The sequence below is a fragment of the Montipora foliosa genome, chromosome 3 (assembly GCF_036669935.1).
Source record: "Montipora foliosa isolate CH-2021 chromosome 3, ASM3666993v2, whole genome shotgun sequence".
NCBI classification, from domain to species: domain Eukaryota; kingdom Metazoa; phylum Cnidaria; class Anthozoa; order Scleractinia; family Acroporidae; genus Montipora; species Montipora foliosa.
Window position 1 is genome coordinate 23,699,048 of NC_090871.1, and position 15,000 is coordinate 23,714,047.

General features: G+C 38.7%; 3 protein-coding genes across 4 annotated transcripts in view; 1 reads left to right on the forward strand and 2 right to left on the reverse strand.

Moving 5' to 3' along the window:
- Positions 1-6,775, reverse strand: part of LOC137997102 (microtubule-associated tyrosine carboxypeptidase-like) — an 8,257-nt gene extending 1,482 nt beyond the window's left edge. The window contains exons 1-3 of the mRNA XM_068842887.1: positions 6,077-6,775; positions 1,793-1,961; positions 111-278 (exon numbers count right to left, since the gene is read on the reverse strand). Coding sequence (XP_068698988.1) covers positions 111-278; positions 1,793-1,961; positions 6,077-6,643 — 904 coding nt within the window. The 5' untranslated portion in view covers positions 6,644-6,775. The remainder of the gene's footprint in view (positions 1-110; positions 279-1,792; positions 1,962-6,076) is intronic.
- Positions 6,776-6,871: 96 nt separating this feature from the next.
- LOC137997105 (EEF1A lysine methyltransferase 1-like) overlaps positions 6,872-15,000 on the forward strand; it is a 14,644-nt gene continuing 6,515 nt past the window's right edge. The window contains exons 1-5 of one of the 2 annotated variants that reach the window (XM_068842891.1): positions 6,872-7,220; positions 7,323-7,469; positions 8,209-8,288; positions 9,173-9,453; positions 10,724-14,873. In XM_068842891.1, the coding sequence (XP_068698992.1) occupies positions 7,155-7,220; positions 7,323-7,469; positions 8,209-8,288; positions 9,173-9,453; positions 10,724-10,854 (705 nt within the window). In that variant the 5' untranslated portion in view covers positions 6,872-7,154 and the 3' untranslated portion in view covers positions 10,855-14,873. Of the gene's footprint in view, positions 7,221-7,322; positions 7,470-8,208; positions 8,289-9,172; positions 9,454-10,723; positions 14,874-15,000 lie in introns of those variants that run through there. The other variant, XM_068842892.1, reaches the window with a different exon arrangement.
- The window catches only part of LOC137997103 (nucleoporin Nup43-like), a 7,797-nt gene continuing 7,692 nt past the window's right edge, over positions 14,896-15,000 (reverse strand). The window contains exon 7 of the mRNA XM_068842888.1: positions 14,896-15,000. This exon is cut by the window's right edge and continues 259 nt beyond it. Coding sequence (XP_068698989.1) covers positions 14,904-15,000 — 97 coding nt within the window. The 3' untranslated portion in view covers positions 14,896-14,903.

Consider the following 15,000-nt stretch of genomic DNA (forward strand, 5'->3'; position numbering starts at 1 on the left):
TTCACTCGCCATTGGCATTGTTTTTACGTAGTAAGACTCATTATTTATGCCTTTTTTGTTTCCTTGTTGGTCTCAACTGTTCCATTTAGGTGAAGCATCAAAGGACTTACCTTCGAAGTAGCACTGATCATAACCACAGCCGCCCACTTCGCTACAGTCCGGTAGGCACCGTTTTGCGCGTACGACTTGTTTCCAGCGCTGCTCTGGATCATTTATGTAGACAGCAAGGTGCTCGAAGAGTTCCTTAAATGACATTCTAGTCGACATACATGCAGTATCTGCAATACAAGAATTGGAAGGTCAATTTTCTCAGGTTTGAACTGCAGTTGGACTTACTATCCGTTGATAATTCTTGCTAAATTTAATTAGATTAAAGGACGAAGTTAGAGCGGTTTTCAATTGAGTGTCGAAAGTAATTAGCTAATTACTTTGGTTTTGCATCTACTTCGCTCAGTGATTGGTTCAAAGTTTTCGCACCACTTTTTCAACCAATCAGAAGTGAAACCAAAACTAATTGTGGCTCGCGCGTGCACATTTTCCCGCCTTTTGTGTCGGCTACGTGTAATTACTTCGAGTTTTGATTGGTTTACTGGATTGTCTCAGTCCCTTTTGATTGTTCAAAGTAATTACTTTGGTTTTGGTTTTACGACACTCAATTGAAAAGCGCTCTATCCTCGCACTTATCAGGACAATGTAACCATTATTGTCTCTTATAAACACCTGGAAAATTCAGGTGACTTCAACGGGATTTCAACCCATGACCTCTGCGATGCCTGTGCAATGCTCTACCAGTTGAGCTATGAAGCCACTCAGTGGGGAGCACTGAGGTTAATTTGTTGGGCTCATGTGTTACCGTAAATTGCATAGATAAGCGCGAGGAATTGAATTGCTTTGAAACTAGAGTGCTTGGAGTCGTGTTTGAAAGAAACGTATCGGTTTGCTATCCGCAAAGCGTAGTAAAGAAGAATTCAACACCACCAGAAGTTTGCGGGATTGTCTACTTTTAGAACGGCAACTGCTATATTTTTGCGGGAACAAAACGGAGTGGCATTGCATTCCGCGCACGATTTTGCCTCGCGCGGATACTAGGTTGCGGTCATCAGGCCCAATCGCCACTCTTTGGCAGGAGCTGTATTCTAAATTTAGATAAAACCGTAAACTGATGAGCCAAGGCCAAATGACATTGATCTACACTTCTGGGTTATGCACCTCTCACACCCCCGAACACATATACAAATTGGTGCCCACAGGGGGATATGTTCACGGCGGTATCCCACATTGAAATCGACCAAATGTAGATCTCTAATCACTGGACCTTGTTACCAATATCGAGGCTCTTAAAATTATTTGAATCGAAAAGACTCTAAACCTTTCGTGAAACGGATCTGTCTCCGAACCCCAATTGCACGTGAATAGATCCCCTTCTTTTCCCTCTAACTGGCCATTTTGCTGGAGAATTCAGGCGAGACAACAAAACGGGAACGCCTTGCCCTGCTCTTATCGAATTGTGTGTGGGATCTTTAACGTCACACAAAGTTGCGAGACGGGGCCTACGCGTACGGTTTATAGTCCATATCTGAGAAGACTTGAAAGTCTAACCAATTGCGGATATAATTACTAACGGAGCACTTTCTCCTTAGTTATTTAAAGACCCTGCGTGTTGGTGCGGCCGAAGTGGTACTCATCACGACCTCTGGCACGCTAATGATTTCATTGCCTGTGTCTTTCTATTCATTAGGACATGATTCTATAACATTCTATAAAAAAAATTAATTACTTCCAAAATACTCACAGTAAAGCAAAGCGGGGAGAAACAACATTTTCACTTGTGCTTGGTAAATGGTGTTAACAGCTGCTAATCCTTCCTCGTTGACCATACCGATGTAGGACTTTGGAGATCGCAGATCGAACTTTTTCCTGTTTGAATACCACGGCTGTAAACCATCGTTAGTAGCCCGAAGCTAGGATTGACAAACACAGTTAAGGTTCGATATTAACAGTTCTGCATGGTTATCAGTACATTTCAAGCCTTTTCAGTTGAAATCTAATGAAATTTGATTACGGACTGGGCGAGGTTCTGAAAGCGACGAAAGACGCGAAATGGTTTGTTCGACCATTGTTCGATGCTGGTGAACACGACAAGTGCCGTTTCAGGCATTCATCGTTCAGAGTGATCGTTCTCAGTGTGAAATTAAAAACTAAACATTTGCAGCATCTTACTGAAAATAGCTTAGCCCCAGAAAGGGATTACGTCGATAAAGGGACTTTAGAGAAAGCCATTTTGAGAAAAAAATTGGTTTGACTGCGACACGCAGATCGGAATCGCAAAGACATTGCCTTGATGAGGTCATTGATCTAGTATGCTTGACGACTCGACAGTGTCATCACGGATTTGGTCAACTTGCAAAAAGCTCTGTGTTAAATGAGAATTGGAATGAAAAAAGGTAAAAAATCTAGGCAAAAGAAGTACAGTTCCAGGATCATGAGTCCAAGCGATCTTCGTCGTGTGAACTCTTCCAAACACGGTCGAACTGACGGCTTCGACACTGATGATGACATAAAGGACCTCTCCATTGGCTTCGGGGCTAAGGGAGAGGTCCTGGAAACGAGGTTGGAAATGCATCTTTTTATCGAAGGTGACTCGTGGATGCTTCGAAAAAATCTGAGTGCTTCTTTGCTCTAGTAGTCGAATCAATGACCTCAGTTCCGGTGCTCTACTACTAGCTGAGCTATAGCTAGGCCATTAAACTACGTTCAGAAAAACTGATACTAGAAACAGAAAGATAACCTTTACTTAATACCCTGCAAAGTTTCAGTGTGTTGGGTGTAATATCAGCTGAGGAAACGTAAGTTGAAATTTGAGAAATTTACATGCGTTTGTACGTCATACTCCCAGTCATACAAACGTCTGCAAATTTTTCATTTTTCAACTTTCATTTTCTCAGCTGATATTACACCTGATATGCTGAAACTTTGCAGGATTACTGAAGTAAGGTGCTCTTTCTATTTCTGGTGTCAGTTTTAAATGTTAACTTATTTGAATTTTCGGCCGCCATTTTGGAGAAGGGTCTGTTGTCTCCTATAGCTCAGTAGAGTTTATTTACCGAGGTTAACATCTCATCTTCTCCTTCACTGTAATTGCGGGAATGCAGTATTCAGGCAATTCCAGTGCTAGCAGTAAGAGGGGACAATTGTCACACGAACATACCGTCTAGCACTTTTATTTTTCGGGGTTTAATTTTTGCGGATTTTTTTACTATGTCATAAATTGATATTGATATTTGCATTGAGAAAACCTAATCGGAGCTTGCTACAAACACAACGAAATGATAGAAGGTTAAGTGAATACTTTTCCAGTCTCTGAGGCATAAGAAACGAACTCAGATCGGGAGCAGTCAATCAAAAGGTCACATTAAACTTGCTCCAACGGGTCATCCGCAGGGACATCATTTTCTAAGGCCTCCAGGATGCCACATTTTTTCAACCTGTTCTCGATGATTGAGGGGTTTTTTTACCAAAAAATATAACAAACGTTGAAAATAGTCTTGCCGCTTGTTCTCACAAACCTCAAAAAATCGCCAATCCGCAAAATGAAAGTGACACAGAGGCCGCGAAGAGGGAGGGTCTGGAAGGGCTATAGCCACCCCACTTTTTTTTCTACAGGGACAATCCACAAGTCGAAAAACTGGGGCCTGGTCCCTGTTGTTTAAAGGGGCAGTGTCATGGATTGTTAGCAAAAATCTGGAAAGCAAATGAGACCTGTTTACCGATGGCAAACGAAAATTAATGGCCAAAGTTTCTTCAAAACTGCTATTTTAGCTCACAGAAACCATTCTTAAGTGTTTTTCGTTACGCGTAGCCAAGACTAAAAGGAATGCCAACTTCAAAACGTCGGGCCGACATTTTCAAAATATTTTCTTGCATCTTGGATGAACTCCGTAATTACTAAGTGTGGCTCATTTCCTTTTAAAATTTAACCGATGTTTCTCTCACTGCGGTGATCCAGAAGCAATTAAAGAATGAAGCGGTCACTGAAAATTGATTTAGTAAGTTTATGGTCGAAATAAAAGAGATAATTCTCATGATACTACATTTGTACCCTTTAAGATCCAGTGGTTAAGTCACTATCCGTCAGCCGGTTTCAAACACCTGCAATGATTTTAATATTTGCTCTCGTTAATACTCAGGGTTTATTCTAGAAATTGGCCAATGAGGGTCCAGTAGGCCCCCTTCTGTAATTTTAGGGGGCCCTTTTTTCAAGAAAGGGGGTCCCCCCAAGGTATTTTGTTTGAAATCTTTTCTTGGAGCTGCTGTTCTTATCATGATATGACCATTTTCATCATCACTGTTATCAGACTTACTATCCGGAAGATCAAGATTGGTTGCAGTTGGATTATCAACTGAAATGGAAAGTTACGAATAGAACCATAATAAGTTAAGGTCTTTTTATTCTTAAAACACTGTTCTGGTTCATAAAAATAGCACACAGAAATTGAAAGCGTTAACTTTTCTCAATATTTTCATTTACATGTCCACTGATGACGGCATAGAGCGGTTTTCAATTGAATGTCGAAAGCAATTTAATAGCAAATCACTTTGGTTTTGCATGACTTCACTCACGACACTTTTTCAACCAATCAGAAGTGAAACCAAAACCAATAGTGGCTCTCGCGTGCACATTTTCCCGCGCTCTGTGTCGGCTACGTGTAATTACTTTGAATTTTGATTGGTTTACTGGATTGTCTCCGTCCTTTTTGATTGGCCAAAGTAATAGGCCATTTCCGAGTTCATGTCTGCCTCCTCTTCAAAGCGAGTCCAAGTGCGAAGTTTTTGTTATGAAAATTAGTTTTCATTCATATGTAAAGTAGAACTAATTACCATCACAAAAACTTCGCACTTAGACTCGCTTTGAAGAGGAGGCAGACATGAACTCGGAAATGGCCTATTACTTTGGTTTTGGTTTTACGACACTCATTTGAAAACCGCTCTATGCATGAGATTAACGATTTGTTGCGAATTTCATGTGTTTTTATAACCATCCGAATCACGAGTTTACGATTAGATTCTAAAAACATACTTTTGCCATTTTCGATGAACTAGAATGTTTGGCACCAAATTCAAAAAGACTGAATGCTTTTTGACATTCTACATGGGTCGGTCTCACCGGACGCTTAGCCACCATTTTGGAACATTCTGGGCAACTCAAAAGCCTGGGCTCGAATTACTGCAAAAATTCCGGATGTTTGGTGAAATAATTACTCAAACGAAGAAGAGAAAGGCAATTGCGACATTCAGTTCAAAGTTTATAGAGCCGTCGAATCAGTGTTTTCGTCAGTGATAATTTCGAATACTTTGTTTCAAAAAAATAGTACTTGGGTCTAATTTTTTTGCTCCTCATTTGAAGCGGCGACGTAAATTTTATGGGGCATTTTTTTCCAAATTGCGGAAATCCCGTAAGGCCGCCCTCTAGAATAAACCCTGAATACTGTGAATATGCGCACTTTAAGCACATCTAGTCAAAAATGGTGTTAGAAAATCTTGGCCAACGTTTAATGTGTACATGTACTCTGGATAGTGACTCATCCACTGGATAAAGTTATCCAACCTATAAACAACTGTGGGCAGAAGGTTACGTAACGCTGAGCGTGTACAATCAATTAACTAGAATCCAACCGCCGTCACGAAATGTGATGTGCTTGCATCATATCCTACCACTTCGGAATAATGGCTGTCAATGATCATGAAACGTGCCTCACAACAAATGCAAGCAGAGCTGTGCGGACATTTCATCTGATTTCATTTTGAATGCCGGAGAGTCGATAATTATCACATAATTCAAAAGCACTTTTATCAGCAGGAAATCGTAGTCTCGGACTACGAACAAAACAGCTTTTCCTCTTTAATTGTTCAACATGAAACTAAAGACATGCTTGGCTAAGCTAAGCGAAGATGAACACCGTTAGAACTGATAACGAAATCAAGATTCCCTGCCGGACGATATCCTTGCATTGGACTTTTAAATAGTTTCTTTCATACATTATTAATCAAAGCCACGAAATAGTTATTAAAAGGATACAAAATGCGTTCCAATCTCGTGATCCATCAAACTGTTTATGCCATGTTCGCGAAGATAAACGTTTTCACTGCTTTGCTTAAGCCACAAGGTGAATTTTCGAGCTTCGGGTCGATTGTAACGCACGCTTGGTCCCTGCCAAAACATTTTACCGCTACCATTCAAGTCACTGGCCCAAATGACGTTCAAAGAGCCGTCTAAACCATGCGACTTTAAATATTGCAGCACAGTGTGTGAGGCCTGACCCGGCGAGATCCTTTTTCCAAACGCCAAGTCTAAGAAAACGTCCCCGCTACCGAAACTATCCCGCACGCGCTCCAGAATGTAGCGAGCTTCGGGGAGGAAATCAAATCGAATCTCGGTTTTCTTTTTGTTTGCTGGTCCTAACCAGTCCACGGATCCAGCAAACTTGAATTTAGGCACCTTGCCGAACTTGAGAAAATTTTCCTTTTCTTCGTTTAGATTGTTTATATGGTCGCTTGATTGGTACTTCACCGGCGTTTGCCGGTAAATCATCACGGAGGTCTTCATCTTGGGATCGAACGCGCAGCTCATGTCCGAGAGGTCCATTTCAAACGTGACAACTAATATTTTAGTTCATCAGTTCGGCATTTTAATGGCCATGCTCATTAGGGGCACATTACAAAGCGTCTCTCACGACTACATTCATCCATAGAAGTTGTTTGTACGCTGTGAAAAGTCATTACAGTAATTAGTGTTGTCATGGAAACTGTAATCTTTCTTTTCCTTGGTGGCCAGGCTGCACTAAATTTGGCCTGGCTGCTAAATTTCAACATGGCGGACTAAGAGAGGTTCAATGACTATCAGATTGGCTTTTACACACATGACGTAAAACAGTAGAACAAAAATCGTGAAACAATACCTAATTAGATTCGAAATCCCAAAGGACCCCTAAAGCTTTTGTAACGTCATGTGTGTCTTCTACACGAAGTAAAAGCCGATATTATGCGTAGATCATTTCCAAGTTTGTGACAAAGTATTAAGCGTAATTAAGATTACGTTTAAATAATTGTCTAGTATATTTGGGGGTAGATTCATCCGTGTTGTGAGAGTGTTTTCTATGACGAATTTAGAAAGCAAAGCAGAGCTTTCGTTCGTCTCTGCAAATTTAAACTTAATAGGCCAGGTGATGCATCATGTTTTGCTGTTTGTCTTGTCACATTTATAACTACTAGATTATTGTGTTATGTATTTAATTTTTTAAGTGTTTTGATCAACAAATTTGCAGAGTAATGCTGATGATAATGATGACAGTGATGACATACCACAGTTATCTGCACATACCCTTGCAGCATTGCAAGAGTTTTATAACGAAGAAAAAGAAAAGCAAGAAAAAGAAGCTTCAGGTGGAAACATAGATATGGAGGAAAACTGGGTACAAAATCAACTTTTTTTATTTTCAGTGCTGTAACAAATTTTTTGTGTGCATTCAGTGCAAAGTAGGTGCGTGCACTTTATCTATTTAACAAATAGATTCCATGTTGCCGTGCGTCTGTTCAGTAATAGATCAGAGATGACGTCAAAATGTGGCGAGAACAAAAAAGTGGCACACGAGGTGATAGCCGAGTGTGTCACTGATGTTCTTACCACATTTTGACGTCTTCTGTGATCTATTACTGAACAGACCCACGGCAACATGGAATCTATTTGTTTTTTATAATAAAGAATTAAACTTTATTCGCATAAAAGCTGATGGTGAAGTCAATCGTGCGTCTGTCCTCTAATAGATCATAGGCAAGAACCAATCAAAATCCGTGAATAACTTGGGTTATTATATAAACATATCTCTCACTCATAATGATATTGTCTATCTAACTATAAAGGTTGGTGATGGTTATCAAAATGTGTATCTTACAACATGCACTTCAGTCTGTGCATAGTTTGTGAAAGTGCTGCACAGGGAAATTCCGTTACATCCATTACAAACAACATTGTGGACCTTCTGAACTTGACTTACTTTGAATTTTTCAGCTGACACAGTCCTTCACCCAACCTCACACATTCATTTGTAAAATCATGTGATACTGTGCGTCAAACAAATTTGCACCACTGGTTTACATAATCATTATTAATAATAACTATTAGTTCATCACAGTTCCTTTTTTTTCCTATAGCAACTCAGTCAATTTTGGTATGACGATGACACAGCGTTCATACTAGCCAAGGAAGCTTTGAGGGCAGCTAACTATGGCAGGTGAACAAACTATTCTTTTCTCTTCAGTTATTTTTTGAGTGTGAGAAAGATTTAGACAAGAAAGGTAACATCATTTGTGTTACATACATTCTCTACAGTTCTGAGTGGTTGTTTTACAGGTGGGGTGTTAGTTGGGGGGGGGGGGGAAGGGGGGAGTGTGCCTTACTAAAGCTAACCAACATTCTCAGCAATATATGGGAGTGTTATAATAATGAAATTGGATTCAACTTATTGCCTTGCCAAGTTTGCATAGTAGCAACTGGCTTATTGGGCCATGCACGGGCTGATTGGCTTTAAATATGTTGATGGCTGGCCATGTTAAGGCATGTCCCATAATAAGTATTCCCCACCCCATGTTCCTGTATTGTCCCTTTCATTGATTCCATTAGTGTGAGGGGTTCCTTGAATGTGGAATCCTTTTGGTTATAAGAGGCAGCCACGTTCCATTTTAGCATGGCAATACACCGTAGACGAATGGATTGGGGAGGGGACCTGTTAGCTGCATGTCGCCAAACTTCTGGCTGAAAGGTCAGCTGCCACCTCTTGCACTACACAATCCCTGCCACCTACAGCTGTAGCTACTCAAAGAAAATCAAGGGTGCCAGTCTCCATCAAAACACCTGTACCAGGGGCAGGTCTAGGATAAATAATGACCGGTTTCCAAAACAACGAAAAAGTTTTAGGGGCGTCCGGGGGCATGTTCCCCCTGGGAATTCTTTGGATTTTAACTCTCCAAAGTCTCCTTTTCCTGTGTTCCCGACCAATTTCCATAAAACAGTGGAAAGCAGTAAACTGTATGGATCTGCCCCTGGGTATGCTTTTTTAAGAAGTGGGGCTTCCACCTCTTTGATTGCTGAAAACCCTGTTTTTCTTCTCTTTTGAAGGATAGCTTGTCTCTGTGCACCAACTTTATACAAGAAACTTGCAGAGGTAAAGCCACTTGGGTGCGACACAAAGATATTTGAATTTGACAAGAGATTTGCTGTCTTTGGAGAGGATTTTGTGTTTTATGATTACAAGAACCCTTTGGATTTACCAAATTCTGTCAAAGAACATTCCTTTGATCTGGTGTTTGCTGATCCCCCTTTTCTCTCAGACGAATGTCTTACAAAGACAGCACAGACAATAAAATATCTCACCAAAGAAAAAATAATACTTTGTACAGGTAAGTTTTGTACAATTTATAATATCTTCACAAGTGGCTTCGGTCTTTAGAAACTTTAAGGTGGGAGAGGTGGCGAAAGTACATTTTTTAACCCATTTGATCCCTGGGAGTGAGACAAAACAGATTTAACTCTGTTTAATGCCAGACGATTTTACTTGTCAAGTGGGGGCGTCCCAGGGCATTTGTCAATGGGTTAAATTGATAGCAGAGCACCATTGGTAAGAAAAGATGCTAAGGTACCCCATCTGTGTGTGAAAATTAGGTTTTGGTCACTGTACGACCATAGGTCCACCCCTCCATGTATGGCAATGTGAAACTCTGTGGTGCAAACTGCATTTTTGCTAAAACATGGTTATGGTTAATTGAAACCTGTCAAAACAAGGTATTCACTGACCAGTATCACATGACCATATCACAGGCTCAAGTTTAAAGCTCCTGACAAGGTACTGGTTTTTCAATTGGAATGCAGGCTCAAGCGAGGTTAACTTATTGTAAGAATACATAACACAGGAGCTCCACTTTTAGGTTTGGCTAAATCGATATAAAATTATTAAGTATGAAGTTTTTTTTTCCCACTACAAATTACTGAGCTTTTTAAAAAAGCGAATGCCCCTGTAACATTATTGGGTGTAAAGTCCAAGCCAAAAGCACGGTTTAATGTGGAATCACAGTATAGTTTGTAAATCCTGAACATAAGACCAATGATCTTACTGCATTCACGTTAGGAAGATATTTCATCACAATCTAATACTTTTCTTTTATTTAAATAATATTGTTAATACATTGTATATCATCCACTTTATTACTCATTGTCTATTGAATTTGTCTGATAAGTTAGGTACCCATTCTTTGATTCACCGTTAAAATGTCCTTATAAATAATTTTCCTTCTCGATTTCCCATATATCATCTTAATGTCTTTGAAATTTGACATTTTTGTAAGTTCCTTGTCCAAAAAGCATAAAAAACATAACGGCTTGATTTAAGACGAAGTACATTAGTTCCTGGACTGGAGGTTTTGTTTTCTTCAACATGTCTTAATATTCAGGCATCAATTCTTCTTGCACTGGGGCCATAACTGGGTAGAGTAGAAAAACCAGAGTACCCAGAGAAAAACCTCTTTGAACAGAGGAAATAACCAACAAACTCGACCCAGTCTGGGATTTGAACCTGGGCCTCGTTAGGGGAGGCGATTGATGTCACCCCTGTTCCCCAAATAAAGCTACTTTGATGGCAAGTAATGCTTACTAAAAATAATACGTTTTTGTTAGGTCAAGTTATGGAGGATGTAGCCTACAGACTGCTGGAAATATCACCCTGCAAGTTTCAACCAAAACATGCCAGAAACCTGGGCAATCAATTTGCTTGTTTCGTAAATTATGAAAGCGAATTAAATAAATGACGAAGCTGTTTTCTTATCACTGCTACTGTCGTTACTCGATTCAGAGCCCTTTCTCAAAAAGGTCTGTGTGTAGAAGGTGCAGTGATGACTTTATGCCTAAAAGGAATCAACAGAATCTGTGAAAACTATAAACTACAATGTCTGAGTGCTTTGAATATCACGCTATGGCTAATTCTAAATGATCTGATTTTAGCTCCTCTGTGAAATAACTTACAAATGGCATGTGAAGAAAGCAAAACATAAGTCAACAAAATTTAGCTAGGACAAAACAAAAAGGAAGCATGTTATTATACAGGTGAAGAAGCCAAAAGCCAAATACTTCAACACGTTTTAAGTTGACTAATCGGTTACAATTTAATCTCAAAGAAACAGTTGCTAAAATAAAATCATTGAAAATACATTTTTAACTTAAAGAACAAAGAAGGAAGAAATCGTCAAAAAGTTACATAATTTATAAACCAAATTACAAGTGATAGGCTACTTACAAACCTTATGTGGCTTTACAATGGGCAAACAATGAAACTTAATATTCAACACAAAGTTCTATGGCTGTCTTGACAATTTAAACGAGAATGATGCTAATAAATTAAACAAAAGTGACATCATGCAAAAAGAGACGAATCGAATAATGATTACGAAAACTACAATGTAAATATATTATAAGATCCTTAATTGAAAGTGCAAACAAAAATATGCTCCACCATGCAAAACAGCAGCAACAACAGAACGCAGCAAAAACTTGTAGTTTTATTCCCACTGCACTGTACACTATACTACACTGCACTGTAATAGGTTTTTTTCTGTTCAGGTAAGAGGAGGCAATTTGGGGTAAAATGTACTTTTAATTTATATAAAAATACTTTGGCTTCTGATAGGAAATACACTGTATGAGTAGCTTTTAAGTTATTTTATTTTACAAACTTTGAGAAGACAGGATCTACATGTATACCATTCTTCACAAAGATTATTTTGTTATAACTAAAAAAATATATCATATTTGTTACCAGTCACGGTGATGGTGAATTATTTGCAGTTTTAGTTCACTGCAAATGGATGTAATTCACATGATCAGAAAAGACAAGAAACATGTTTGTTGTGAAAAAGACCATTATACGAAGATGTGCAACTGAAGGGGCGTTGCAATAAAAATTCGGAGTGTATGAGTAATATCCCAATCTGCTTTTTACGTATGCAGGGCTATAAAGTCTTGCAAAATAATATTTATGCATCTGCATGAGCATTGCAGTGCATTATTACAAATATTTTGAAAGATGTTTTCAACCTCAGCAGCCACTAAGCAGAATAGATTACAAGGTCCTCCTTGGTTTTCATGAACATTGGCCACCACCCGTCTTATCCTCACATTAATAACAGGCCCCAAAATTGGCATAAGAAGAAACAGCACATAAAAGTTCAAAAAGCAAAAAACGTGAGCTAAGAGAACAAAAGAATGTCTCAAGGAGTTTTCACACCATTCAAGCCATTCTGAACCTTTCATATAGAGGGTGGAAACCGCAGGTTGCAGGTCAATGTTTCACTTTAGCTGAAACAACCCAAACCTGTACTAATGCCAACATTTGGCCTAAACACTATGCTTTAGATGTTTAACCCTTTGACGTCCAAACTGGCCTAAACCGGCCAGACTTAGTATTTTACTCTGTCCAACGGCAGACGATTTTACTCGTCAATGGGGAACCCCTGGGAGTCAATGGTTTAATCACTCACTGAAAAACTACCGGTACCGGTATGTCACCATTAATTAACCCTTTGACATCCAAACCGGCCTAAACCGGCCAGACTCAGTATTTTACTGTCTAACATCATACGATTTTACTCGTCAGTGGGGAACCCCGGGGAGTCAATGGGTTAAGCCGAAGGTTTGGGTTGGGTTGTTTCAGTTATGGTAAAACAATGACCTGCAAACCCAACCTGCAGTTTACACTTTCCCCCTTTCATAGCAAATCTTCATGGTTAGCCCTACATTTGTAACCCACACAAAATTTGTCACTTTCACTTTTTGCTATTTGTAACAATTTCCTTTTTCACACAGTAATAGTTATTCAATCTTTGGTCTTGATCTTTTTTCACTTCAGTACCCTTAGCTGCTCAGATTGAACATGACCCAATGTTTTTAAATTTCAAGGATTTAGTTAAATAAAGGCTGTTACAGAACACTCGTAAAAATATTGTGTCTTAAAATACTCTGCCTTGTAACCAATCTTGTATAGAAGTAGAGATGGCGATAAGATAACGAAACAATTGTATCCATGTTCATTTGGCAAAGTTTTCCCTGTAATTTCCAAAATAGTTTGCTCAGTGATTTTAAATGCCTTGAATTTAGTTCTGAAAATGAAAGATATTCAAACCAGGAAAAAACAATCTAGAACTAAATTTCATCTTGTTGTTAGACTTAATGCATGTTTATTTATTTATTAATTTTAATATTTCAAAAGGAAAAAGCTCAAAAAATAAGTTGTTTTTTCCAGTTGATAAAAAGATGTTTTATCCATAAATAGCAAAACAATTTCACTACATTCAGTGATACTTCTGGGTTAATAATCATTATTATTATCCTTGCATTGCTTTGTGATTTAGGTGACCCAACTTTTCACTACTTGCACTTCCTGTTATTAGATGAATATGTAATTAATGTTGTTAAAGATCTACTCAGTTTTGAAATGGGAAACGCGAAATTCATCCAAGAAAAATGACTTCATGGCTAAGTTAAAAAAGAAAAGTTTTGTAGAAGGTGTTTTTCCTCAGGACCTCGAGGTGATGAATTCATGTCTCAGGCCCATTGTATCAATTAAGCCATATTCTAGTTAAGGATAAACAAGAATTACTGGAAATTAATTTTCCAAAAAAAAAACTAGACCCTAGTTGTTTAAAAGCTGGATAACTTTATCTAAGGAATAAGTCATTATCCAACAATTTCAATTGTGAAAAGATTTTAGTATTTGCTCATGTAACCATGAATGTGTGTGCTATAAGCACATCCAAGTAAAGGTGTTTGCAAGACTTTGTGAAATTTTGCAAGGTGCCACATAATTTGTGTTCCGTGACAAGAAACAAAAAATAATAATTGCACAATATCCAGTTGTATTTCATAACTTGGAAATCATGCCAAAAGTGCACTAAGATTGTACAGAAAAACCTCTAAGTAACAGTAAACACTGATCTGTAGGGGTAAAGTCACAATCATAAAAACTTTGGACAAAGTATAGGCTACCTGTAGCTCCTTTTGTTACACTTTAACCCATTGACTCTTGGGAGTGAGACTTCACAGGTTCCACTCTGTCTGACACCAGACTATTTTACTTGTCAACTGGGGGTGCCCTAGGGTGCCTAATTGGTCAATGAGTTAATGTCCCCTTCAATAGGGAGCTTTGGCAAAGACGACGGCTACAGCAACGAAAACGTTAGTCCAAAATATAACTTTATGCTATCGCAAGTATATCGCGATTAATCCGTCTTGTTCACATTGTTCAATACAGGCGAACTATCCTGTAAATGGATGGGTACGAATGGTTTTAAAGTCAAAACTGAAAATGACTTTTTCATTGTTATAAGCTCACGTTGTTGTCAAAACCTAAAATTTGGTGATTTCACATTGTTTTGTGGAGTATGGCAAAGAAATGCACGGAAATTCGTGTTGCACGTGCAGCAGAAGCATTTTTCCTTTTTCACCCAATAATATTCTTGCTTTGAGGCGTTGCCGTAGCCGTACCCGTCGTCTTTGCTAAACTCCCTATTAAAGCATTGAATCCCAGGGGGAGTGAGAATTACCGGTAACAGATTTCACTCTGTCTGCTGCCAAATGATTTTACTCATCAACTGGTGGCATCCTAGTGAGCCAGAGGGATCAATGGGTTGACAAAAAAAAAAAAGTGACCTTTTGAGTGACAGCACTTTAACTAATTTTGCCATGTTATATTACAGTAACCTAAGTACGAAAAATCCTACTGTACAGCCTAAATGATTGTCCATGTACACATTAAAAGAACTCTTCAAATATTAAATAATTAATTGTCTGTAAAATACCAAACTAATCATCTTATTACAAGATCTTTTATCATAAAAATAGCTTCGCAGTCACTTCCACTTAACAAGTGTCTTGAAAGGATATCCAGCGAATTAATCGACAGT